Source organism: Gymnodraco acuticeps, unplaced genomic scaffold, assembly GCF_902827175.1.
Source record: "Gymnodraco acuticeps unplaced genomic scaffold, fGymAcu1.1, whole genome shotgun sequence".
NCBI classification, from domain to species: domain Eukaryota; kingdom Metazoa; phylum Chordata; class Actinopteri; order Perciformes; family Bathydraconidae; genus Gymnodraco; species Gymnodraco acuticeps.
In genome coordinates this window covers 2,915,935-2,941,104 of record NW_022992193.1, presented here as the reverse complement: position 1 = coordinate 2,941,104, position 25,170 = coordinate 2,915,935, and the positions used below count along the sequence as shown (strand labels likewise).

At 41.1% G+C, this 25,170-nt stretch overlaps 3 protein-coding genes across 7 annotated transcripts in view; 1 reads left to right on the top strand and 2 right to left on the bottom strand.

The window, feature by feature from the left end:
- Window positions 1-5,895, bottom strand: part of spega (striated muscle enriched protein kinase a) — a 63,389-nt gene extending 57,494 nt beyond the window's left edge. Inside the window, exons 1-2 of the mRNA XM_034205476.1 lie at window positions 5,460-5,895; window positions 4,280-4,774 (exon numbers count right to left, since the gene is read on the bottom strand). Of these exons, the coding sequence (XP_034061367.1) occupies window positions 4,280-4,649 (370 nt within the window). The 5' untranslated portion in view covers window positions 4,650-4,774; window positions 5,460-5,895. The remainder of the gene's footprint in view (window positions 1-4,279; window positions 4,775-5,459) is intronic.
- A 1,652-nt stretch (window positions 5,896-7,547) lies between these two features.
- inha (inhibin subunit alpha) lies at window positions 7,548-16,552 on the top strand. 3 transcript variants are annotated; one of them, XM_034205475.1, is made up of 4 exons: window positions 7,548-7,714; window positions 8,626-8,700; window positions 14,550-14,836; window positions 15,491-16,552. In XM_034205475.1, the coding sequence occupies exons 3-4, from the start codon at window positions 14,557-14,559 to the stop codon at window positions 16,216-16,218; spliced, it is 1,008 nt and encodes a 335-aa protein (XP_034061366.1). In that variant the 5' UTR covers window positions 7,548-7,714; window positions 8,626-8,700; window positions 14,550-14,556; the 3' UTR covers window positions 16,219-16,552. The 3 variants fall into 3 exon arrangements, with proteins under 3 accessions (XP_034061366.1, XP_034061364.1, XP_034061363.1); XM_034205473.1 differs by having other exon boundaries at window positions 13,629-14,836; XM_034205472.1 differs by having other exon boundaries at window positions 9,219-14,836.
- Window positions 16,553-16,648: 96 nt separating this feature from the next.
- On the bottom strand, window positions 16,649-23,348 carry LOC117539356 (gap junction gamma-1 protein-like). Of its 3 annotated transcripts, none has more exons than XM_034205511.1 (5): window positions 22,948-23,346; window positions 19,404-19,675; window positions 19,092-19,317; window positions 18,321-19,013; window positions 16,649-18,160 (listed from the first exon to the last, which is right to left on the bottom strand). In XM_034205511.1, exons 2-5 carry the CDS (start codon window positions 19,641-19,643, stop codon window positions 18,147-18,149), a joined length of 1,173 nt encoding a protein of 390 aa, XP_034061402.1. In that variant the 5' UTR covers window positions 19,644-19,675; window positions 22,948-23,346; the 3' UTR covers window positions 16,649-18,146. The 3 variants fall into 3 exon arrangements, with proteins under 3 accessions (XP_034061402.1, XP_034061403.1, XP_034061401.1); XM_034205512.1 differs by lacking the exon at window positions 22,948-23,346 and adding an exon at window positions 21,801-21,818; XM_034205510.1 differs by having other exon boundaries at window positions 16,650-18,160; window positions 23,105-23,348.
- Between the last annotated feature and the right edge of the window lie 1,822 nt (window positions 23,349-25,170).

Sequence of the window (25,170 nt, the reverse complement as noted above, 5' to 3'; positions counted from 1 at the left end):
AGTAGCTTTGCCGATATCTGTGTTGATAGGTAATAGATTAAGAGCGGTGAATCATAGAAACAGGAAGCGCTCAAACGTTTGTGTGAGTGTATCTAATTTAGCAGTGATTGCATGTCAGCCACAGCTTGTTACAAAAAACATGACTGATAGTGTGTTTAACAAACTTAAACTAGCTTTATTAAATGTCAGGTCTTTAGCAGGAAAAACATTTTTAATCAATGATTTTATCACTGAGCACAATCTCGATTTTATGTTTTTAACAGAAACTTGGATTGAACAAAATAACAGTGCAGCTGTTCTTATCGAATCAACCCCTCCCAACTTCAGTTTTATGAGTCAGGAAAGAATGCATAAGAAAGGGGGTGGAGTTGCTATTCTGTTCAATGATGCCCTTCAATGCAGGAAGACATCTTATGGAAACTTTGATTCTTTTGAATATGTGGCCCTCCGGCTGAAATGCTCCTCTCGAGCTCTGTTCCTAAATATCTATAGACCACCCAAATACTGTGCAAGCTTTTTTGATGACTTTACTGAACTGCTGTCTATAGTGTGTATTGACTTTGACCGTCTAGTCATTGTTGGTGATTTTAACATCCATGTTGACAACCCCCAGGACAGAGGGGCTAAAGAACTGTTTTGTGTTCTTGATAGCTATGGACTGACTCAGCATGTGACGGAGCCCACGCACAATAAGGGGCACACTCTGGACTTAATTATCTCAAAGGGTCTGAATATCTCTAAGGTTGTGGTGACTGATGTTGCACTCTCTGACCATTCCTGTGTTTTCTTTGAGAGCTCTATTTCTGTTCACAAAAATGTTCAAAAAGAGGTAACCACAAAGCGATATTTAACTGAAAACACTAGGGAAATGTTTACTCAGAATTTCTCTTCCACACTTGCCCCTGCCAACATCTCAGTAAATGAGCTAGTAGATCATTTTAATTCAAAAATTAAAAATGTTATAGATGCCATTGCTCCAACTAAGGTAAAGGAAGTGTCTGGCAAGAAAATATCTCCATGGAGAAAGGCCATGACCGTGAAAACAGAAAAAAGAGAATGTCGAAAAGCTGAACGCAGGTGGCGAAAAACAAATCTCCAGGTTCACTTTGAAATCTATAAAGAGAGACTTGGCCTCTATAATTTGGAATTGAAAAACGCACGACAATCGTTCTTCTCTGACATCATTACCAAAAACAAAAACAACGCACGTGCCTTGTTTGCTACCGTCGACAGACTAACTAACCCCCCAGTGTCAGTAGCCTCTGAATTTCTATCCACCAGGGCGTGCAATGATTTTGCCTCCTTTTTCACTGACAAAATTCAGAAAATCAGACAAGCAGTCAGTGCCTCTGCATCAGGAACAGTAAATGTGTTGTCCCTATCTCCACTTAACATCAATTCAGACATCATGACACAATTCCATCAGATTAATGATAAAAACCTAGAGGACATTATTCAACTTCTGAAATCCTCCTCCTGCTGCCTTGATATTATTCCAACAGGATTTTTCAAAGATGTTTTGCCTTGCATGGCCTCAGATCTACTTCATATAGTAAACAAATCTCTTCACTCAGGTATTTTTCCACAGGCCCTGAAAACTGCAGTCATTAAACCGCTCTTAAAAAAGAATAATCTAGATGCTTCAGTAATGAACAATTACAGGCCCATATCAAACCTGCCATTTCTAGGTAAAATCATTGAAAAAGTTGTTTTTTCAACAGTTGAGTAATTTCTTGCATTTAAATGACTGTTTTGATGTGTTCCAGTCAGGCTTTCGTCCAAACCACAGCACTGAGACTGCTCTTGTAAAGGTCTTTAATGACATCCACTTAAACACAGACAGTGGCAGAACTTCAGTGTTAGTATTATTAGATCTCAGTGCTGCGTTTGACACTGTTGACCACAGCATATTACTAGACCGACTGGAGAACTGGGTGGGACTTTCGGAAACAGTTCTGAATTGGTTTGAATCCTACTTAAAGGACAGAAACAACTTTGTTTCTATAGGTAAATACACATCTGAGTTGACAAATATGACATGTGGGGTTCCTCAAGGCTCCATCTTGGGGCCTCTTCTCTTTAACATCTACATGCTACCACTGGCTCAGATAATGAAGAACAACAAAATAAGTTACCATAGCTATGCAGATGACACACAAATTTACGTAACAATTTCACCAGGAGACTATGCTCCAATTCAAACACTGAGTAAGTGCATTGAACAAATCAATGACTGGATGTGTCAGAACTTTCTCCAATTAAACAAAGATAAAACTGAGGTAATGGTTTTTGGAGCCAAGGCAGAACGTATAAAAGTTAGCGCTGAGCTTCAGTGTGCAATGTTCAAAACAACAGATAAAGCCAGAAATCTAGGTGTAGTCATGGACTCTGACCTGAGTTTCAACAGTCACATTAAAACTGTTACTAAATCAGCCTACTATCACCTAAAGAATATATCTAGGATTAAAAGACTAATGTCACAGCAGGATTTGGAAAAACTTGTCCATGCTTTTATCTTCAGTAGACTGGACTACTGCAATGGTGTCTTCACAGGTCTCACTAAAAAATCTATTAGGAAGCTGCAGCTAATTCAGAACGCTGCTGCTCGAGTCCTCACTAACACTAAGAAAGTGGATCACATCACTCCTGTTCTGAAGTCTTTACACTGGCTTCCTGTGTGTCACAGAATAGATTTCAAAATACTGCTGCTGGTTTATAAAGCACTGAATGGTTTAGGCCCAAAATACATTTCTGACCTCCTGCTAAATTATGAACCATCCAGATCTCTCAGGTCTTCAGGGACTGGTCAGCTTTCTGTCCCCAGAGTCAGAACTAAACATGGTAAAGCAGCGTTCAGTTATTATGCTCCAAATATCTGGAACAAACTCCCAGAAACCTGCAGGTCCGCTGCAACTCTGACTACTTTTAAATCCAGGCTGAAGACTTTTCTTTTTGTCGCTGCTTTTAATTGAACTATTCATATCTTAGACTGCACTGTAACTTTTATCCATGTACTTTTTTCTTTTAATGTTTAATTGACAGCACTGTAACTTGTATCCATGTATTTTTTCTTTTAATGTTTATTTTATTAGCTTTTCTTTTTAATGACTGCCATTTTCTTAATCTCTTTCATTTTTTGTAAAGCACTTTGAATTGCCTTGTGTTGAAAAGTGCTATATAAATAAACTTGCCTTGCCTTGCCTTGCCTTTACAGCAAACAAGGACATACAGGGCTTAATATGACAGGGCTCCGGAATCTACTTATCTTGGAGTTATTCACTGTGGCACAGAGAAGAGTTGAGCTAAAAAAAAGACTAAAGCTTCACTGACAAATGCTATTCTTATCTCTGCAAGGCAGAGGTGATAAGATACCCTGGGAAATACTAGACAATCCATTCAAACCCACCATGCAAGACATCTTAGTGATTCCCTTCCAAGTGCTCTGCAGCATGGAGAGCATTGCATCTTCAAACTAAGCTGTTAGTTTACTGAATATCATGCTCCAAATTGTTTGTGCACTGAAAAGGGGAGCAATATACTAAGAGTTTGAGACACGATAAAGATAAGGGGGAGGGGACAGACAAGAGAGTCAGCAATGTCTGAATGTATGCTAATAGAACGACCAACACAAATGACTTTTGCAAGTTTAAACTGTGGTCATACTGTAACATCAAAAAGCATGAACTTTGCTAATACAAACAGCCGTTTCAAATGCTCAGATTGATGATACAACTGATGAGCGTTTACCTAAAAATCAGTCATACAGTCTGAGGATTTGTCACAGTTTGAATGTCTTAAACATGACTTTGCCCAGGCTTTGGGGAATTTCCCCACGTTTCCTGGCTTAAATTAGACACAATGTATCCTAATAGATGCACCAGGTGACAACATCACGACCTCCTCGGCTCAGTAAACACCAACAATCAACACCCAAAAGGTTCAGCCGTGCAGCTACAGCAAAGGCAGGTGTCACTTCTCTCCTCCGCCAAGTCTCTACTTACTTACACAAGCTAATTCAAGTATCTCACAGTGCAGGTCTGCAGAAATGGAAGACAAGTTTACTGCCTGATGATCAAAACAAACTCTTGTATCCATAATTGTTTGTGAGCTTTCACTGACAGGGATAATGTTTCAAAGAATCAAATAATAGACAAGGTGTCAAGAATGCCATTGAGTCTATTTGAGGACCTGTTCGGGGGTCCACATTAACTTGTTTAAAAGAAAATGTGATTGAAGCTTCCTGTTGAAGAAAGAGTCATTCCGTTAGGGTTGTGATTACCTTCACCGAGGTCCATGATGGCCAGTACAGCGCTGCAGCTTGCCCCTCCCAGCTCGTTGGTTGCCATGCAGGTGTACAGGCCAGCGTCGCTCATGCGGCAGTCCCGTATCCACAGCCCGCCTGCATCCTGGGCCTCTGATGGAGGGAGCGGCTCATTGTTGTGGTACCAGGTGAGAGTAGCTTTTGGAAATCCTCCCACGGACACCCGCAGTCGGATATCACAGCTTGTTCCTACTGCTGCTTTACGGAGTTTGCGTGTGAAAAATGGTGCTGTGGGTTCTGATGAACCAGTATCCGGAACAATCTTGTCTTTGGTGATTTTGGGCCTCTTAGATGGGAGGCCGGGACTGGAGCCTGGACCATCAGCCATCTTGATTTCTTTTAGACTTCTTTAACCTTTTCTGGTAACTGATTTCGATGTGCTGAAGTTATTCTCTGCCTCTTCTGAAAGTCTTCATTGCTGCAGATGTTTGAGCTGAGCTGTTACACTGAGTACTGTAATGACCAGAGCACATCAGAATTAGATTACAAATATGTTTAAGTATATGAAACAGTTTGACTACATACACTTCTTGTTTGTTTATGTGCTTATCAGATACAAAATGACATCATTGGTGGATTTTTCAAATGGATTAAAAACACACATTTTGACATTATTGTGACAAATATTTTACAGTGACAGAATAATAACTTCATAATAAAAGAATGACAGCATTGGAGTGCAAAAAGCTTACTGAATTGCTACCTGAGAAAACAGTGACATTGTGTATTATATTGTGACTGGGTATTACAGCTTTGGTTTTAGGTCAAGATGTGTTTTCCAAAGCCTGACAAACTGGGAAAATGAAAGTGTGAAAATAAAATAGGTGGGGTGGCCTAAGTAGAGGTGCTATCCAGTTGCATTATGGGAAAAGTAGGATCGTTTTTTGGAGTTTACTGAGGGACAAAAGTCAAGATGTCTCTCTTTATCTCTCTCTTGCAATGTCATGAAAACTTTGAAAGTGTACTATATTTTTGGAAATGTGTCATTTGAGTTCATAGAAATGCCATTATCAAATAATACATTTTCGTTTTTGGATTTGCTCCAAATGTTATTTCATGGGTTTGCACTAAGCTGATCCAAAGCATTTCTTAAAATAAACCCAGCCCGATATTAGAAAATAAATGCATCTTACCTCACCCATTAAAGCCGAAAGGAATCCATCTGGACATGCCCGCAAAGTCCAAGGTAAAGTAACAAGATCCGTGGAGTGAAGTATTTCATCTCAAACCATTTGCTAAAGCCTGTGTCGCTACGTGTCCTTTAGCGAGCACTGGCTGGAGGTGTAAGTCCGCCCTAGATCATGTAGCATTAGCAGCCACTGCCTTGGTACCTTTCAACAGCTTCAACCCCGGTGAAGAGAGGTGGGACACAGAGAGAGAGAGAGAGACCTTTTCCCCAAATGTCAAAGCACTCAGGCCCTCTGCTTTAGTGTGTTTTACCTACCTTTGAATTTTGACATTTTTTAAACCTTTTTAGGCCTCTTAGTTCTTCAATCAGTTCATGTTATCTGTCTCCCTCTCTCCCATCTCACTGCTTCACCCCCAACTCCCTCAGGTTGGGAACGACAGCTGCACCACAGATAGGTCACATTTCTTGGGCTGCCAAGTATGACCTACACACACACACACACACACACAGGCACGCACGCAAGCTCCCACACTCCAACCCTTTTAGATAATGTTATCTACCAATATATGTGAGAGCGTGTGTGTGTGTGTGTGTGTGTGTGTGTGTGTGTTTGAGAGAGACAGGCAGAGACAGCATGCGAGTGACAGTTGGAGTTGCTATAAAAAGAAAGTCTAAGAATAAAGACAGAACAGTGATTCATACAACTGTAGGGCAGTGATATAACACTACAAGGCAGTATAAGTGGTTGGAACAGTTGTAGTAGACACAATAGGATAACATGAGTCATACATTTATTCACCGGAAGCCAATTTGTAGTGTTCTTATCAAATCATTTGTTAAATCCTTCCCCTTTTTTATACTCAGGCTTTTGACAAATCTATCCTCTTGAAAGCAACAAATAAAGTGTCAATAGCATCAGCATACAATCACTATATATCCCATTATCTGTCAATACCTGATAAAGCGATTGTGATTCGTCCTTCAAAAAGAGTTGTATGCCTGCAAGAAGATATCATAACATTACATAACATGTCTCTTTCGTCCTTTGTGTTATCCAAGGTTCAGTCACGCATGTTTACTCGAAATATGCTCCTGTGCAATTGTAGCTCTTCAGCAATCGAGTAATCTAATAAATGAACCACTGCAGGAAAAATAAGGCAATATATTTAGGTTTGAGTAAATAAAATATCGTTAACATATCCTCATTCCAATTAAAACCTTTCCTGTTAACGCATTGCTGTATCAGGCTTCTTCAAAATACCTGAAGTTTAATAATCTAAATGTTGCTTAGCTAATGAAAATAAAAAATACTAGTTTGAGAAGAGTGTGCTGCAGATACAAATGCTCACATGTAAAAGGAGGGAGTGTTCACAACAATTATACCATGAAGACAGTTTGGCTTTAAGCATGATTACAGATACTCTGCTTGAATATATAAAATATGGCAGATGCTATTTAAACCCGGGCTACACATTAGATACTGTACGATCTATCTGCAGTGCTGGGAGAAATACTTAGATATTTTAGATAAGTAAAAGTACAAATACTATGGTCTTAAAGTGCAACAGTTATAGCTAGTTATATGTACTTCAAGTATTAAAAGTATGCAGAATGGATCTTTTCACAGTATTATATATCATGGTTGTTATATTATCCTGTTTTTATACATGTAAGAGCACTTTAGTGTTGTAGTTTGTCAATGTGGACCACATGTAGTTACTAGAAATACTGTGTAGATTAGTAATACTGTACTGCATGTGAGCATATCATGTGTTTCAAAGTAACTATGAGTGTTAAAATAAATGTAGTGGAGTAAAAAGAACAATATGCCTCTGAAATGCAGTGGTGTAGATGTATAAAGTAGCATTACATGGAACCACTATTGTACCTAAGTACTTAAGTACAATACTTGAGTAAATGAACTTACTTTTCACTGCCTACCTGTTTTTTAATCGAGGTAAAGGTGCGCGTAATGTGTCGATCTATCCACTTTACGCATGCGTCAGCGTTGCATGAATCTTCCATACATTGATTTGTATCCCTTTTAATCCACAGTTTTGCTGCAGAACTACTAGATTATAGTTTACTACGTTGTTTACATGTGATGCGTTCAGCAGCTGAGCCTCTCTGCAGGAAAGAGTCACTCTGCAGGAAACACCCTGGAAGTCTCATCGTGCAGAGAAGCAGCACGGCACCGGTGTGGAATAACTTGTTGACGTTTTCTCTACAAACAACCTGCGCATTCTGATATCCCGTCAACATTGGTAAGTAAATACTGTTAGTAGACAGTGTTGTTGTTTTACGCGTGGGTCAGGTTTACTCACAGTAACGCTAACTTTTATCAGAAAGGTCTGTAAGTGTTTTAGTCACGTTCCACTTCCGTGTTTACAACCTCACAATGGCGTAGCGTAAACATTATTGTTTTATGTAAGACACTACATGTATATTGTATTTATATAGTTTAATGTTTACCTTTTATCTTTTTAATTTTAAAAGCTTTCTGTGCCAACATGTTTGTTGTCCTGAATACTAAGATAATTTAAATCTCCTGTGGTGCATCAGTCTCCTGAATGTGTTCAGAAACGGATTTACTTTTAACACTTTTAGTAACATCTATGAAGCTACTTGTTGAAATACACGAGATTCAGAACTACTATTTTCTGACAGGTATTTTGACAAATGTAAAGCTGTTTTATCATCTTCAACTCACTGAAACCAGTGGGGGAGGAGGCTTTATTTTAAGTATGAGTAGAAGGTGAGCTGATGTAGAATGGCTTGATTTAATTTCATAGTTTAGGAAACCGTGACAAATGTATTATTGTATTTGTCATAAAAAATCATGTTGATGTTTCTTGAGAAAATATATGTTTAATCAGTAAAAGGTACTTAAGTACTTAATGCAGAAAGAATACATTTAACCACTCTAAATATTCTATAAATAATGAAAAGGGAAACAATTACCACATACAGAAATACAGCAGCCATCAGTCCCTGAGATAACATCAACCCTTCTGTATGCCTTCCTTTTTTGACGAAATATTTGTTTCCCGAGGTGAAGAATATTTAAAAAATGCACAATAAATACCTGAAAAAGTAGAGAGAAAAACTAGTTTTTAAAATGTCTTAAACCAGAATAATCCTAACGCTGTCTTCCCTCTCTTCATTTGTCCCCAAGATGAGTGCAGAGTTTCTGGAACAAATCTGAGGACGGCCGGGTTTCTTCACTTCTGCTCTTCTTCCTCCACTCGTGGTAAAGTATGGCATTTAAAAGCCTTAGTAAGCGCAAACCTTTAAATGTGTTCAGAAAGTCTTAGGAAAGTAAAAACTTTAGAAATGCCATAATAGTTTACTACGCCATGCGTAATTTAGTGTCAGAAAAAGTCATAGTATAGTTTGCCTTAATAAAAGTCATAGGAAAGTCATAGTATATAGTATAGCAACAAATTCATAAGAATGATTAAAAGTCACAAGAATTTCATTACAATGTTTGCCAAAGAGAAGTTACAAAAAACAATTACATTTTTCATAAAAAGTTGTTTAAAAAGTCAGAGCAGAAAATCATTAAACTGCAAAAAGTCATAGAAAAGTTAATTAAATCCACAATAATTAGCTAATAATGTTGTTAAAATGTGAAATGCCTTTAGAAAATCATAAATAGTTTCTAAAAGTCATTAATAATGACGTATCAAATAAATGTCATTCTTTTAAAGGTGATTATTACTCGTCATGATAAATATAACTTAAACCTTCCTTCTTTGTATGACCTAGTGGCTCACCTGGTAGGGTATGTGCACAGTGAGCCAGGAAGAATCCTAGATGCCAGGGTTCGAAACCCTTTTACCCTGATCTACTCGTTCTGCTTTCCTACGCCACCTGCCTCTCCTATGCTACGCGACACTCCTACCCTACACTTCCTGCCTCATCTACGGTGCACTACCTGCCTCACTTAGTATGAACTACCTGCCTCACTTAGTATGCCTAACTCAGCTACTCCGAGTCTCGAACCCCGTACATGCTAAGCAGCAGACCTGAACTCGACACGGGCGCCTTAATGCCGAGAACAGACCCAATCCGGCCACCAACACATGTACATGAAGACCTGTGCTCCGGGCGCATTTATCTTCTTCATTTTGAGTAAAGCACTTTAAAAATCACTATAGCTCACGAGGACTCGAACACACAACCTCAGACTTTCTAACCCGTCTTCTATCCCTCTGAGCCAATTGACCAGTGACACATATCATTTGTTAAATTAATTCTCTATTTTGGGTTGTTAGACTTAGAAAATACATGAAACTCATGAGGATCGAACCCAAGACTCCTGCTCACCTGAGCAGCGTTGTATCCCACTGAGCTATTTCATTTGTGGAAGTCTCAGGTTGTTTGGTAGATTATGTAACAATGAAAATGTAAAAAAGGAAATAGAACAAGTTATTGTGCAGTGCATCCAATAAAACTATCCGTGTAAGTATGTCATACAATTGTGCCACCAACATTTATAAATGAAAAACTCTTCTTTACCTCATTTTGAATGTTTTACCTGAAAAACCAGTGGAAATAAAGAGGTTTGAATCAACAACCTCCAGTCTTCAAGGCAGTGCTTTATCCCAGGCAGCCATTTTCCCTGGCCCATATGTGTTGCGTTTGGTAATAATTCCACTTGGGTCTTGGACTCCAGAAAATCCCTGCACCTCATGGGGATCGAACCTTAAACCTCAGTTCACCTGAGCAGCGTAGTATCACTCTGAGCTATCAGATCGGAGACAGTCGTTGTCCAACTGTCCAAGACTTTGTTTCAAAAAGGAAATGTAAAAAAAGTAATTGCGTAGTTTGTCATAAAGCTGTGCCTAGAACAGTTACCATGGACACAAGTAAATGTAAAACTCTGCTCTTCTTTAATCTGGATGTTTAATATCACTGCTCCCTCTAAGAATCAAACTCACAACCTCTGGTCTTCTGATCCTTCTCATATCACTCTGAGCTAAAGGACCTGAGCTCTCTGTCAGTTTTCTGGTCGAGACTGTCTCTTGGTAGGGGTTGTGAAACAAAGTCAATGTGAAGAAAGTCATAGTATAGTATGTAACGGAATTGCACCACCACCAGATGTTAATGTAAAACTACAATAACTTGTACTGTCATTATATCGGGTGCTTGACCTTAAAAGTCCCTGCCAATGATAAGCATTGAACCCTCAACCTCCTGTGTTCAAGGCGGTGTGTTATACCTGTGAGCCATTTGTCCTGGTTTGACTCTGTGTCGCTTGGTAATCTAATTCTACACTTTGGGTCTTGGACTTCAAAAAACATTTGTACTGGGTGGGTGTTGTTTTTTGTGAAAATCACTGCACTTCATGAGGATCGAACCGAAGACTACAGTTCTTCAGAACATCACTCTATGAGATCTGAGACAGGTCTCTGGTAGAGTTTGTGTCACAACCTCTGCATGTTGGACTTTCAAAACCTAAGTATCGAACACACAACATCAGCTCTACTGAGCTTCCTCATAAGTCCATGAGCTATGAAATCTCATAGAAACAATATAATAACCTTTCAAAGTAATTTTCTTTGTGGTCGACCCAAGCAGGAACCAAACACTCAACCTCAGCTCGACAGACCACCCATCTTCCACTCTGAGCTATATGACTGAACACACTTCACAGTCACAGGGACACATTTGTTCTTCTTCTGTGGGAAATTGGATTTATAAAGTCACTGCACCAAATATGAATCAAACACACAACCTCAGATCTTCTAACCCAACATCTATCAGTATGATCAGATGTGCTTTCCATATTTGTGTTAGAGCTTTTGATTTCTTCTCTCTTGGTGTTGGATCTAACGACAAATTGATAAACATATTCAATCAACAACTTTATTAATCCCGCAAGGGGCAATTGGTTATGAGCAGCAGCTTATGTCATGAACACAGGCAGGAACATACAAGAAGAAAACACACAGATACACCCGGGAGCACAGATGTGGATCATTCCAATTTACACTATAAATAGTTCATAGCATCACAATAATACATAAATAATCAAGTTAAAAGCCTTTCACGAATTTAAAAGTTTGAGAGCAGAAGGGATGAATGATTTAGAAAAGCGATTAGTCCTTTGATCAGGTAGAGCATATCTACGCCCTGATAGCAACAGACGAAATTCATGTGAAAGTACATGACCTGGAGAGTTCAGAATGCTCTCTGCTTTCCGCAGAATCTGTTGGTTACAGAAGGAATTTAAGTCTCTCTGTTTCACGCCGATGATCTTGGAGCAGGTTTTAACAAGGCTGTTCCTGTCTTTCAGTGTAAGGCTATGGAACCAGCAGATAAACAAATAGGGCTCTCAATGAATGCTTGGTAAAAACGACAAAGAATGAAAGGCCTGATGGAGAAAGAGTTCAGTTTGCGAAGAAGGTGCATTCTCTGTTGGCCCCGCTTCACAATACACTCAGTATTCACATCAAATTTGAGGTGGTCATCGAAAATGGTGGCCAAGTATTTGTATGATGTGACAATTTCTACCTTGTCATTGTGTATGATGCACTCCTTAGGAACATCCTTGTGACGTCTAAAATCAATGATCAATTCCTGGGTTTTAGAGACATTTAAATCCAGAAAACTGTCATCACACCAGGAAATAAAATCAGTAAGAGCACACTCTGATTCTGAGCCGCTAAGGAGGGACAAGAGGGCGGGATCGTCAGATAATTTAACCAGGTAGCTGTTGTCTTGCATGCTCCTGCATTTATCAGTGTACATTATAACAAGTAGGGGCAAAAGAACGCATCCTTGAGGCGAGCCTGTGGAAGTGATGACAGAGTCAGAGAGGCGTCCATTGACAGACACCTTCTGCTCTCTATTAGTTAGAAAGTTTAAATCCATAAAACAAGTTGATCGGGCAGTTTAAAACGACATGATAGGCTCTCTACCACACTGTGGGAGTTGAAGTCACAACCTCATGCTTTCTGAGGGCTTCTTTATCACACTGAGCTAATCCATCTGACAGGCAGTGTTACATAAACATACAGTATGCAAATACAAAGCAGATCCTTGAGGGATCATATTGACATAATAAAAACATGGGAAAAAGTTGCATGTGATAAAATGCAAATCAATACAGGCGTGCGTGAAAAATAAACAACGGTCACACCCAAGTAAATAATGGCTGAAATTATGTTTAATGTCTTCTTTCACAGCTTTTCATAAACATATCTTATAAGCCAGTATATGGACAGTGGCAATACATTTAATTGTAATAAGCAAATCATAGAAACAAGATTACAAACCATCTCCAAAATTAAATAATCACTATCTTACACACTCTCAAAATGAATTAGGATCTACTTTAACATCATCAAGCCCACCTTGGATGTAAAGTAAATTAACATTACAACTATGTAAACGTTGTTTTTTAAATATATAAAGGTAACAGCTTTCATTTTTTAAACTTTATATACCTGTGGACATTTCTCAGTTCAAGCCGAGCACCTTGATCCACTGAGACTCTGAGAGAAAGTGCCACCACACGTTCAGCTGAGTTAATGGATGAGTAAACTTGAAGGACCCGGGCACGCTTCAAATCACACTGAATTTATCCTGCTTTTCGCTGCTTTGACTTTGAGGAGCTGTTGCTGTGGCAACAAGTCCTCCAGCCAAAGAAGATTGCAGTTTATATCAAATTAAACAACAAAAACAGAAGAAACTAAAATCGCCCCTTTAGTCCTTGTAAAGTATGCAGTTATTTGAACAAATAAACAGTGCTTTTATTTGTAATTTACCCTCGAGTGGAACAGCAGAAAGCATATCAAATTACAGACATCCCACATTATCTGAAGGAACCCACTCACTGCCATGATCTGTGCTGTTTTGGCCAAAAAACATTAACTGTCAAAAAACACACACTGATGTAGTACTTTGTCGCCCTCTTGTGGTGAAGACAGGTAATGGTAAGATTAAACATTACACACTGACAATTATGACCAGAAGCATCACAGCTATACAAATAATACAAAATGTAAACACATCGACATTCACTTTTAGTAGCTTACACTGATCCATAGAGACAAGTATTACAAAACGTATAAAATGTTTTCTTATTTAAAGCATTAATGGTATTTAACAGGAAGTAAACAAAGTGTGTTTCTCACCAGTTTGTTGTTTCCTGCTCTTCTTCCCAGGCAGGCAGGTCATCCAACTGAAGGCACAGGTATTGCTTTTGTTTACAGGCAGGAATTAAACACAAATACCACAGGAAAAAACTGATGATAATGGACAACAATGAGGAGGATGAGGATGCTCAGTCCTGATCAGTCATTTTCTTTCTAACAATACCACAAAATGCTATTAAAACGTTAGAATAGCAAGCATACCCAACTCTAAAGACAATTTGTTAGTTCAATATAAGGCTTGTAGTAACACCTGGTCTTTGTCCTGAGTAAAAAATGTTGAACAAAAACAGTTTAAACATTTTCTCTGAGACCGATTCATGGATCCAAGGCCGGGCAGATAAAGAGGTTTCCCTAACAGTATACTTGTGACCATAACCAGGTGTGTGTTAGATATGAGCGCTATGATAAGTCAGAATTTGCAAAGCTGACACTTCTGCATCCTAAAAAGTTTGCTCTACAGCTAATACTTACCAGGAGGTCAATCAATGATGTTTTATAATTAGGATTATGGAAGAACATGCATACTAAATACAGTGAGGCATATTTACTCATTCCTAAATCCAGCTCTGGTGACTTGACACTAACTGCACAGTGTAATGTTAAAACGATCCCTCATGTGCATTACATTAATAATGAACAATTTGGCATTTAATAACGCTGCAGGACACAAAGAAAGAAAACAAAAACAAGCAGAAGGGAATGTCCTCTGATACTGTGTGAAACAGATAATGCAGCATCCCACCCGCCAAGGCCACTCTTTGCAATCTGCCATTTGTGTGTTGGCAACAGAATGCTTTGCTTACAGACTTCCCTCAGACACAGATATCTGCAGAGAGAAACAAATGTGTGAGAATCAGGAAAGTTACAGAGGATAATCGGTTTTCTGGAGCTAACTGGACCATAAATCAGACTTTTTTGCACCTTTCTCATACAGTGCAGTCATGGTGTCCTGTGCTCTTTTCATCCTCGGCCCTCTGTGGGTCCACATTCTGGGACATGCATGCAGCGGAGAGGATTTGTCCCGGGAAGAGGTGTTGTCCTGGGTCAGAGTGCGGGTCCTGGAGGGCCTCAGGCTGGAGGAGCCTCCTTTAACCCCAGTGCAGGCTCCAGATAGGGACCCCGCACCTCAAAGGGCCGCCAGGGCGAGCAGGACAACGTGGGTCAAGCAACAAAGCAGTCCGACGCAGGAAACATCGGAAATTATTCTCTTCCCAAATTCTGGTGAGAAATATGCAGTTTTTTTAACAAGAATAACGCTCCTAAAACTTTTAACACCTTATTTATGTATTGCGCGCGCCAAAATTCCCTCATTTCAGATCATGGAATTGTGTCAAATAATAGGAATTGAAGAGATTCAGATTTGTATAGACTCAAATTATACAGACTCGAGTTCTATAACGAACACAATGGACATTACATTACATTTCAATTTAGCACTGTTTATTATATTCTTTTCACAACAAAACTGGCCAGTTCACACGATAATACATTTGAGATATTCAGTCTTCATGTCTTATAGGATGCTTGAGAATAAGAATGGACTAAAAGTGCAGCAAATCGATTTGGTTTTGTGCCTATCTGGAATTGTTTTGTGTCTCGTTATAGTTCCTTCGTGTCTTTTCTTGGGAGTATCTCCTCACAGTTTTTGAGCGTGTGTCTTTTCATAGCTGTTTTGCATCTCTTTCTATATGTATATGTCTCTTTGGAGATGTTTAGTGTCTATTTTGAGTGTCATTTCGTAGCAGTGGAGGTCAGTAAAAAAAGGTCTTAGGTTATGACCTCCTGTTTGTGAAGGGTGTTTAGACAACAAAAGGCGAAATTGCCCCAATAAAAAGCTATAAAACGTCCCTGACTGCTGTCTTATCTCCTTTGCAGACTCATCCTGTGCCAGATCTGACTCTGCAGAAACCGCCAGCAGCCACTTCACATATTACTTCCAGCCCTCCATGAACAGCCAAGAGACTTCAGTCACGTCTGCCCACTTCTGGTTCTACGCAGGCGAAGGAGCAGCCAACTCCTCCGCCCAGCTGTTCATGGTGACTTCAGCTCAGCAGCTCCATCAGGCGGCGGAGGCTCCTTCAAAGACGAGCTCAGACGGGTGGATGACCTTTGACCTGGAGCAAGACAATCTGGTCTCTGTGGCTGAGGGCCCCTTCCTGCTGCAGGTCCGCTGTCCAGCCTGTCAGTGCAGCAGCAGTGAACCAGACCACACCCCCTTCCTCCACCTCCACGCTCAGCCTCGAGGTCCTGCCCGCTCCCCCCGCAGTGTCACCATCCCCTGGTCTCCTGCTGCTGTGGAGCTGCTCAAGAGACCCTCTGAGGAGCGACTCGGCGACTGCACCAGAGCGGAGGTCCAGATCAGCTTCGAGGAGCTGGGCTGGGACAGCTGGATCGTGCACCCCAAGGCGCTCACTTTCTATTACTGCCAGGGGAACTGCTCAGCCGAGGGTCGGACCGCCACCATGCTGGGGATCAAACAGTGTTGCGCCCCGGTGCCGGGGACCATGAGGTCCCTGAGGATCACCACAACATCTGACGGAGGGTACACGTTCAATTATGAGACCCTGCCCAACATCATGCCTGAAGAGTGTACTTGTATGTGACATCTTAAAAAGGCCAGTTTACCCAAATAACACAAAAGGATATTTCCTGTTTTCTACAGTCTTTGAAAGATAATCGTTATTTTGGGTTATCGGACCAATTAGAGTTTTCCTTTTAAATGGCGTATTTTACAAACGAGTGTTACTAGCATTTTTCTCTTGCATTATTTGTATTTAGCCACAATCTGTAAAATACCTTAAGGCCAACATTATATTGCTTTTTTATTGTGTTCTGATACGACCTTTAGAGGGCAGCATCGGCCTATTTTTAAACCATTTTACTTCATATCCAGTCTGACTTCTGTTGTATATTATTATTAATAAATCATTGATTTAACCATGTTGTGTTCTGCTTACATCACAAGTTAAAATGTTTAAGCTCCTGATGGATTTACACAACTTTACCACAGAAAGAGTGCAAAAGCCCAACGCATAATGTTCAAATATATTTATTTTATTAACTCTGAAGACAAAATAATCTCTACAGTTACAAAAACTACAACATTTGCAATAGAAAAAAAATAAAGTATAAACCATTGGAGAAAGGTTCAAAAATGGAATGTCGTACCTTGCCAAAAAGTAGCAAAATCGGAAGTGAGATGATTACAAAAATACAGCATTAAACATCTCTTTGGCAAGATCCATTATTCCAGCCAAAGATCATAAAACCAGCTGACGGGCTACGAGAAAGTCCAAACTGAACAGTATTGATCAAAAGTCTCACGATGAGTTTACGCAGCTCTGGGTTGTGTTTTTTTCCATGATGCATAAAAGCATCCATGTTTCAGCACAAACAGAGGGGTGGTGGTGCATGTCAAGGACGGAAAATATGTCTCACCAAAGAAGAATGTACATTTCAAAAGACAAGGACAGACAATTATTGTTGATGGTAGCCCAGAAGACAGATGTTTCCAGCTGGTTAGCAAAAGAAAACTCACGTAATATTCTTCACATTTCTGCATTTAAGGACAATTTGTTTTTCTAATTACATCATTACATCATTTAGGGAAGAAGCAGAGTTACTAAATACCCAAGAACTAAGTGGCATTCATGATGCCAACACTTCTAAACAAGAACAAGGTACATAATCTACAGCTTTGGTCAGGAAATAGTACTAACAATAACTTCTGCTAAAATAAATGGTGTTTTAAATGAATTGGTTGTACAAAAAAAAAATATTCTAGGAAATTCCATGGAACATTTCCTGTCGATAAAGAATTCAAGCATTTCCCAGGTAAACATTTTGGCCAATTGGAGTAAATATACAGGCTTCAATATTAATCAAATATTTCTGAAATGGTGTGACTTGCGTATAATAAACACTGATAATCCCTAACATCAAATCTGTTTGAATTAAACATGACTTGGCAGGTTAAGCCGCACGGAAACGCTGCTGCACACGCTCCAGAAAGTGGTTGGAAAAAAATCTCTGAGGCCAACAAGTCTCGACAAAGCGAGACGTTAACATCTGACATTTTACAGAAAGAGAGCCTCTCTTGTGTGTGGACGACAACAACATAAAGTACACTCGCCCAGAGGAGTTTAAAGCGTCTGATAATCCTTACGAGTTCTGAACTGGATGAAGATTATTGCAAAGGCCACAAAAACAGAGTGGGCGAGAGACCGGGGTGCAGACAAAGCGCAGGCCCAAGGCACAGTGAAGATTTGGACGTAGGTCAGCGAGTAGAAACTGGAGATGTGGCGGGCTTTGAAGTTTAGAGTCGTGGGGATTAACCATTTGTCACAACACAGCTTGGTCAGCATTTTCTTTTCTTTCTGTCTGACCCCTAATACTGAAAGGCATCATTTCACACACACAAACACACGATTTGGTCTCCCTCAGTGGTCTGACTGCACTCCCATATGTGCATCCCCCATGTGTTTAAGGCCAGTAGGAATGTAAGAACAGAGGTTTGAGGCAGGAAGCACGCTCAGGCATGTATTCCTAGGAGAAGAGCAAACAAACATTGGGAATATTTAGCATGAATGTTCACTGAAAAAAAGTATACAGATTCTGGGTTCTAAAAATTACGCAAAGAAATATTTTTCAGATCTTTTAAATCATAAAAAAGTAGTGAATCTTAAGTAAGGAGTTTCCACGGGACCTTTCTCGCTAGCCTGCCCCTGCTTCTCCTGGGCGAAGTTGAGGCGGTTCTGCTCGGCGGCGGTCTGTGTGGCCGTGTGGACCTCGGGGCTGCTGCTGCGGGAGGGGGTCCCCTCGTCCACCTGGTAGGCCAGGTCCAGGTGCTGCTGGGCCAGCTTCAGGTGCCGTCGCAGCCTTTCCAGCTCTCTGGACGACTGCACCTCGTCCCCGAAGCTCTCCCGCCCGGAGTCCACCACCGGGGAGTCTCTCAGCTCTCCTTTCAGCTCTCCTTTCCTCTTCTCCTTCTTCATGGTGGCGTGGTATCCCGGTGGAGCCGTCGCCACGGATCGCGAGGAGGACGGCAGGGGGGTACGCGAGCTGAGCGCGGCCCGCTTCCTGAAGGTGTCTCGGATGCCGCCGATCCCCAAGTGGATGATTTCAAAGATGGTGAGGAGCAGGCAGAGGAAGGACACGACGTACATCACCAGCAGGAAGATGGTCTTCTCTGTGGGGCGGGACACAAAGCAGTCCACGGTGTGCGGGCACGGCGAGCGGGTGCACACGTAGGAAGGGATCACCTCGAAGCCGTAGAGGATGTACTGGCCGAAGAGGAAGGCGACCTCGAAAGAAGTGCGCCACATCAGCTGGCACACGTAGACTTTCATCAGGCCGTCACGCAGGATCCGCCGGCGGCCGTCGTGCTTTTTCTCCGAGGCTGGAAAATAGAGACTGGTTAGGATCTGACTCAGAGTAAGTATAACAGAACAAAGTGCTCCTTAAACTGCCACCTTACTTTTCTCCACTTTCTCAGGCTTGTCTTGTTCAATCTCCTCAGCGATCATGGGGTCTTCCTCCCCGTTGTCCTCCGCCTCCTCGTAGTCCCGGACGGCCCCGCGGCTGACGATGGGCATCCTCTTCTTCTGGGTGCGCACGGGCCGGTACTCGCTGTCGTCCATGCGGGCGATCTTGTGCATGGCGAAGCCCAGGTACATGATGGTGGGCGTGGTGATCAAGATGACCTGGACCCAGCATGTGCACGGTTCACACATCTGACACATTTACGGGTTTAAACAGAACTTCTATTGAAATGTGATGTGCAGCTCACCTGGAAGATCCAGAATCGCACGTGTGAGAGCGGCGCGAACGCGTCGTAGCACACGTTCTCACACCCGGGCTGCTGCGTGTTGCACACAAATTTACTCTGCTCATCGTAGTAGATGGTCTCGCCTCCGACGGCTGTCAGCACGATGCGGAAGACGATGAGCACCGTCAGCCAGATCTTCCCCACGAAGGTGGAGTGGTTGGAGATCTCATCCAGCAGACGAGTGAGGAAACTCCAACTCATGGTGCCAAGGTGACCGGGGAGCTAAATGAGCTCTGTGGAAAAAAGAAATTGAGGAAATAAAACCGTTATTCAAATGAGCAATTATAGATGTTTTGGCCTGTGGTTGAATTGCAAACCTCTGCTCACAAACACAACGTTTACTTTACATTTAACTAGGAAACAACTATAACCAACATTTAGTCAGTCAACATCCAAAGTGTGATATTCAAATATTTAACATTTAGTCAAATAGAAATGATGTCAGCCTAATATTTACCAATCTCTTCTATAATATATACATATTTTCTGGATTTCTTTAGATGTTAAATTTTTCTTTTGGTTTGATGGATGGTCAAAAAAAACAAGACCTTTGAAAACATTGACGAGAAAATTGAGACATTTTAAACTATTTTTACAGTTTTTAGTCCAAATGATTGATGAAATGAAATCTGACACTTAAGTCTCAAGGCATGACTCAAATAGCCCCCACTGAAGTAACAGAAGGGGTTCGCACCACCATGTTGACACATGGACAAAATCATTGAAGAACACAAGGCTAAATGATGCCCTGCGAGTGTTTTAGGTAGACCTCAACCGCTGGGCTGAGGGATGAACAGAGCCACGTGCTTTTGTTTAATCAGACAGAGATCGCAGACGGGCAGGTATCCATGCGGAAACTAAACAGCAGACATGGGATCAGTGCTGCTGGTCAGAGCCCTGGTAATGGTTCAGTGAAGCTACATTCTTACAGATCCTTGGCATGCTGAGCGCGAGCTGCTTAATCAAACATCAAAGTGTCGACTGGCAAGATGTAGCTAGCCGTGAGGAGAGCTTACGATACTAAAGCAGAGCATGGGGCGAGGAATGTATTTTCTGGCACACTGCCAGCCCTTTAAAAACCCTCAGTTTTACATAGCTGTGACACGGAGAAAATAACAATACTGGTCATTTTCAGTAGCCATTACAAGGGAATGCTTTTCATTTACAGAAAAAGCTTGAATTTTTAACAGCAACAGTGGAATAACAGCTAAATTAACTCAAGAACCTTCAGCAAAGTGGTTGTTGCAAAGACAATAACCAGCTTTCATGACTCATTGAAATAGCCTTTACAAGCTTACATAGGCATGCCTCCTAAGATGAGTTCACCCTCGCAGGGTTACTCATCCCCTCGCTTTCTTAGCATCTGAATGTGGCAATTTGGAGAAGGGATTTAGCAACCTGCCTGAGCGGAAACAAATTCTGACAAAATCGTAACCCTCATATGAAGGAAAAAAAAAAGCCTCACCAAAGTTGGCCAGGAACAGACATTGAAAATTACAGGCCTCGACACTTCTCAGATCTAAAAGTAAGTCAGAGGTTTTCTTCATGGTTAAGCTCCAGTTAAGCTTTGAGAAAACCAGATTCACATATCCTTATCTCCACACAAAAAACATGTCTGTGCCTCCGTGTTTCTTGGTGGTGGGAATAGATAATAGTTTGAGGACACAGACAGCTTTATGACCCTGAAATAAAGTGTGGGATGGGAACAAGTACATGGCCATAGGTGTTTCAGTAGCCTACATGTGACATAATGGAAAAAGCACTTTAAAAAACACAAAAGAACATGCATTGTCTCATACAGTGATAACATTTAAAAGCCCTGACAGTGAGTGATGCAGATTGGCCCTTTAAAAAGCATCCGTTCAACTTTTTTGATTTCCTGTTTTTTCAATCAGATATTCAGCCGTCTCCCCTTCAAACTGTGCTGTGAGGACACGACCTGATTCCCCAAACAAATATGTGCTGACCAAAAGCATCTTCTGAAAAATTAGAGGCATTACCGTCATGAATCCTGAGCAGCCTAACCACTAATTGTCGTCTAATATCAGTACAACCAAAACGCATGCTGAGCTGCCAAAACAAGACGCGAAAGGCTGACATTTCAAATTTGACCTCTACTTCTGTTGGTGCCATTTTATCAACCTTTAAAAACACTTATCACTGCACTTCAGTCACCTGGACAATCAACATGTGATATAACTTGCCACTGCCAAGATACAGGTTATACAAGCAGCATTTGGTCCAATATTACATCAGAATGATGAGCAACTGCAGTCAAAGGGATTGATATTTATCACAACACCATTTTCTCAAATGACATGTCACAGATTTTCACAGTTTGGGCGTTACATTTCTTACCGTGTGTCTGCTCAGAACAAATGTACATTCAGTCTATTCACCCTAAGAAACTTCCTGTACTTCCAGACTTCATTTTTCACCGTGTTTTAAACTCTTTAGGCTACAACAGGTGACTATGAGTTTGGCCTGTGAAAGGTTTCCAGAGGTGTAGACTTCTTCCACAGAAGCCAGAACAAATCAGATGAAACTCAGACAGCCCTCCTTGTGAACACACTGTTAAATACCAACACTGCTTCTCTTCAAATAAACACACTCAAAGAAAGACAGAAGTCTCCAAAGAAGGACAAACTGGTTTCCTAAATGCAAACATTTCTGCAGTGCCACCCTTCCAAAAAGCTAACCAAAGACAGCTTCTAAACAGTAGCTCATTTGCTCACGTGGGCTAAACCAAGCTCAACTGATTTAATAGCTTTTCTGCTTCAGGAGTCAGGAGGAGATGGAGGGAGGAGGAGATGGAGGGGGTTGGAGAAGTTTTTGGGCAAAGGATCTGGACAAAGCAAAGCGAGCATTCCTGCCTAACCAAAAGCAGAGAGCTGGATTTTTAGGGTTCAGGGAGCAGACAGAGGGCACATGAAATCTCCATGCAGTCTGAACAGCACATGGAGAACACAGCTCCAACAAATGCTCCTCTTCTGTGGCGTCAACAAATACCACTTTGTGACGTTAAGACATCCAGAGGGGGAGAATGCTGGTTTTCCAAATGGGCAGTACAAAAAAGTTTTAAAAGGAAGTTTAAAGCACCGCTGCATAACTTGGGAGCCATGAACACGGTTTGCTGAGTCAGACTGACTTGTTTTGGAAATTGTGGCATTCCTGGAGGAAAAAGTGCTGCCAAGCTTTAGTGGGCAAACAAAAATCTGAAGATGAAGCCATCATTTCACAGAGTCAGAGACACAGAAGTTTGGAACGTTAACCACAATTAGTCGGGGAACAAAAAAAACAATGCTCTTAGTCGATGGTGTGAGTGTTTTTAGCCATCACGATGAAGAAGGTCTTATTCTATGATATTACATGTCGTTTGTTGGAAGTTTATCAACCTGTAAGAAGTTATACAATGTTAAAGCGAAACAAACAGTGGTTTTCAAACTCTTTTACACGTTAATATTCTCCTTTTAGCTTCAAACGGGCGAAAATAGCGTCGACTCACCGCTCTCCGGCAAGCGCACACTCCAAAAGTCGTTACGTGGAACTCACTTTGCAAATTCAGACTTGAAAACACAGCAGCGTGATGGCAAAACTAAAAGCAGGTTCAAAAACTTGTAACAAGCAGTTTTAACAAACTTATCCCGCTACCAAACACCCACCTTTTGCGCTCCGTTCCGCGCGGCTTCTCTCCTTAATTGCTCGACCAGGTTTTCCTAATTAGTGCGCGTTCTCATCGGCGTCTGCGCGCTTCCGCGTCCGAGCCAGTCTTTCAGCAGGAAGCCATTCAGCCCGTGTTGACCCCATGCAGGACAAAGGAAGAGAAGGATCTGTGGTTCCCGCAGGCTCCTGCTGTCCTCCTCCCACACCTCCTCCACCTAACTCGGCCCCATTCAAGAAGAGGAGGCCCTTCGCGTGAAACCTGAGCCCCGGGACGCTGACTACCGTTCTGCCCTCCCCACAAAACACTCTCCTATTATACGGTTCATAAAAGGATGATGCTATGCAAGTGTCACAGTTTCAACTCAGGGAGAGTATAGGAATTAAATAGATACACAAATAGGCCCTCCTTAAAGTCATTATTACATTTTTTCTCCAACTAAAATAGCTGTTTTGGAAAGTATTGATGAGGAATATAGTACTCAACAATAGACAGCCATGTCATGTTTAACATATTTCAATATATTATTCATTCTTCTTTAATTGATTCCTTATAATTGTAACATTGGTATGGTTTTATGTTACTATATTGTTGAACTTCCAGGATTTTTGCTGCATAAAGCACACATCTGAAGAATTTCTTGATTTTGTTTTTGGTTGGCATACTGTATCCCCATGTGCCCAGACTAAATATACCATAAGAAAAATGTCTTACTCAGAAATAACAAGGAGCACAGTCAAGTATTAAGCTCATACAAAGTGGAATATCAAAGCTTTGGCCACATATGCAGCTTAAATACATTTCTAAAATGGTTTTATCTTTCAAAGATGCTGGCTCTTGACTATCACTAAAGTATGACATTCCTTGTGAGCCAAAACTGGCAAAGTTATACTGTTAGATATTTGTCAAAAGGTATATATATATATATACACACCAGATTTCAAAGCTTTAGACCAATCTTAGCACATATTGTGCCATTTCTTCTTAACATGTTATATTATGAGCATATTGGGGTTTGTTATGCACCTCTCCACTATAACTTCATTTTCACAATGTGTTTCTAATATTTACTCTCTAATATCAATTGGATGGACACACACACGCGCGATTTTGATGTATAAAATGAGTGGACTGGCCCTTTTTATCTGCTAAATTCTTGTCTTTATATGCTTAAAACTACACAGAGTGCAACCCCATAATAGAATCATTGGCATTTTTACAGGGGACCCCGTTCTATCGGCGGCGGCCCACAGTTTGGCATCCCACTGGCCTGACTGCGTGACTGCAGCTTTAGAGGCAGAGGCCCACTGACAGAGTTTAGATGACTCAAACAACAGATTTCTTGCTGTCATGCAGCTGAAGTGCTCCTGAGTTACCAGAGGAGCCCAAACGTGTGTGGGAAGGCCAGATGTCTTCGCCCAGCCAAATCACCATGGCTGCATCCCAGCTTCCTCAGGCGTGAACTCATTCACCTGCACCATTTATCCTCACTTATTCACACACACAAATGATTACTCTCTTGGCATCTCGCAGCCGTTTTTATGTTCACTTGTGGATTCCTGGGAGAATTAGCTTTTCATGTTGGCACTTGAGTGAGTGACATGCGTGACAATAAGCGATGAAAAATGACACTATAGGATAATGCAATTTATCCAAAATGAAAAAAGGGGTCCCTGTTGAGGCTCAACATTCCTTCCTACCCCCCCCCCCTGCGGTGCATATATTAATTGCATGAATGACTCACTGGTGTGAAGCCTTTTGGTTTTTGCCCCACCTGCACATCCTTGAAAATACAAATGTTGTGTTTTAGTATCAGTCTCGATTGCTTATTTCCTCCTCCACATAAAACGTTGTGACTTAAATTCATGACGTGCAGGGTTTTATGCCGACTTTCTAGGCTCATTAATTTTACTGTGGTTTCGGCCAAAAACAAAAGGCAACCTGGCAGGAAGGACGAGGTTCTTAAGCATTCACAGAAAATGAACAATTAACACATGGGGAAGGACAATAAAATGTTGAAATGCATGGCGTAATATGGGCATGTGAGAGTGAGGAAAATGGTCCCAG

What these genes read in the sequence shown, in the direction of transcription:
- inha (XM_034205475.1), top strand. Translation starts at nt 14,557, where the DNA reads ATGGTGTCCTGTGCTCTTTTCATCCTCGGCCCTCTGTGGGTCCACATT. An exon ending in TATTCTCTTCCCAAATTCTG is followed by an intron (nt 14,837 to 15,490) that starts GTGAGAAATATG and finishes TCTCCTTTGCAG; the next exon opens with ACTCATCCTGTGCCAGATCT.
- LOC117539356 (XM_034205510.1), bottom strand. Translation starts at nt 19,643, where the DNA reads ATGAGTTGGAGTTTCCTCACTCGTCTGCTGGATGAGATCTCCAACCAC. An exon ending in TGCGATTCTGGATCTTCCAG is followed by an intron (nt 19,318 to 19,403) that starts GTGAGCTGCACA and finishes TGCTGGGTCCAG; the next exon opens with GTCATCTTGATCACCACGCC. An exon ending in GCCTGAGAAAGTGGAGAAAA is followed by an intron (nt 19,014 to 19,091) that starts GTAAGGTGGCAG and finishes TCTATTTTCCAG; the next exon opens with CCTCGGAGAAAAAGCACGAC.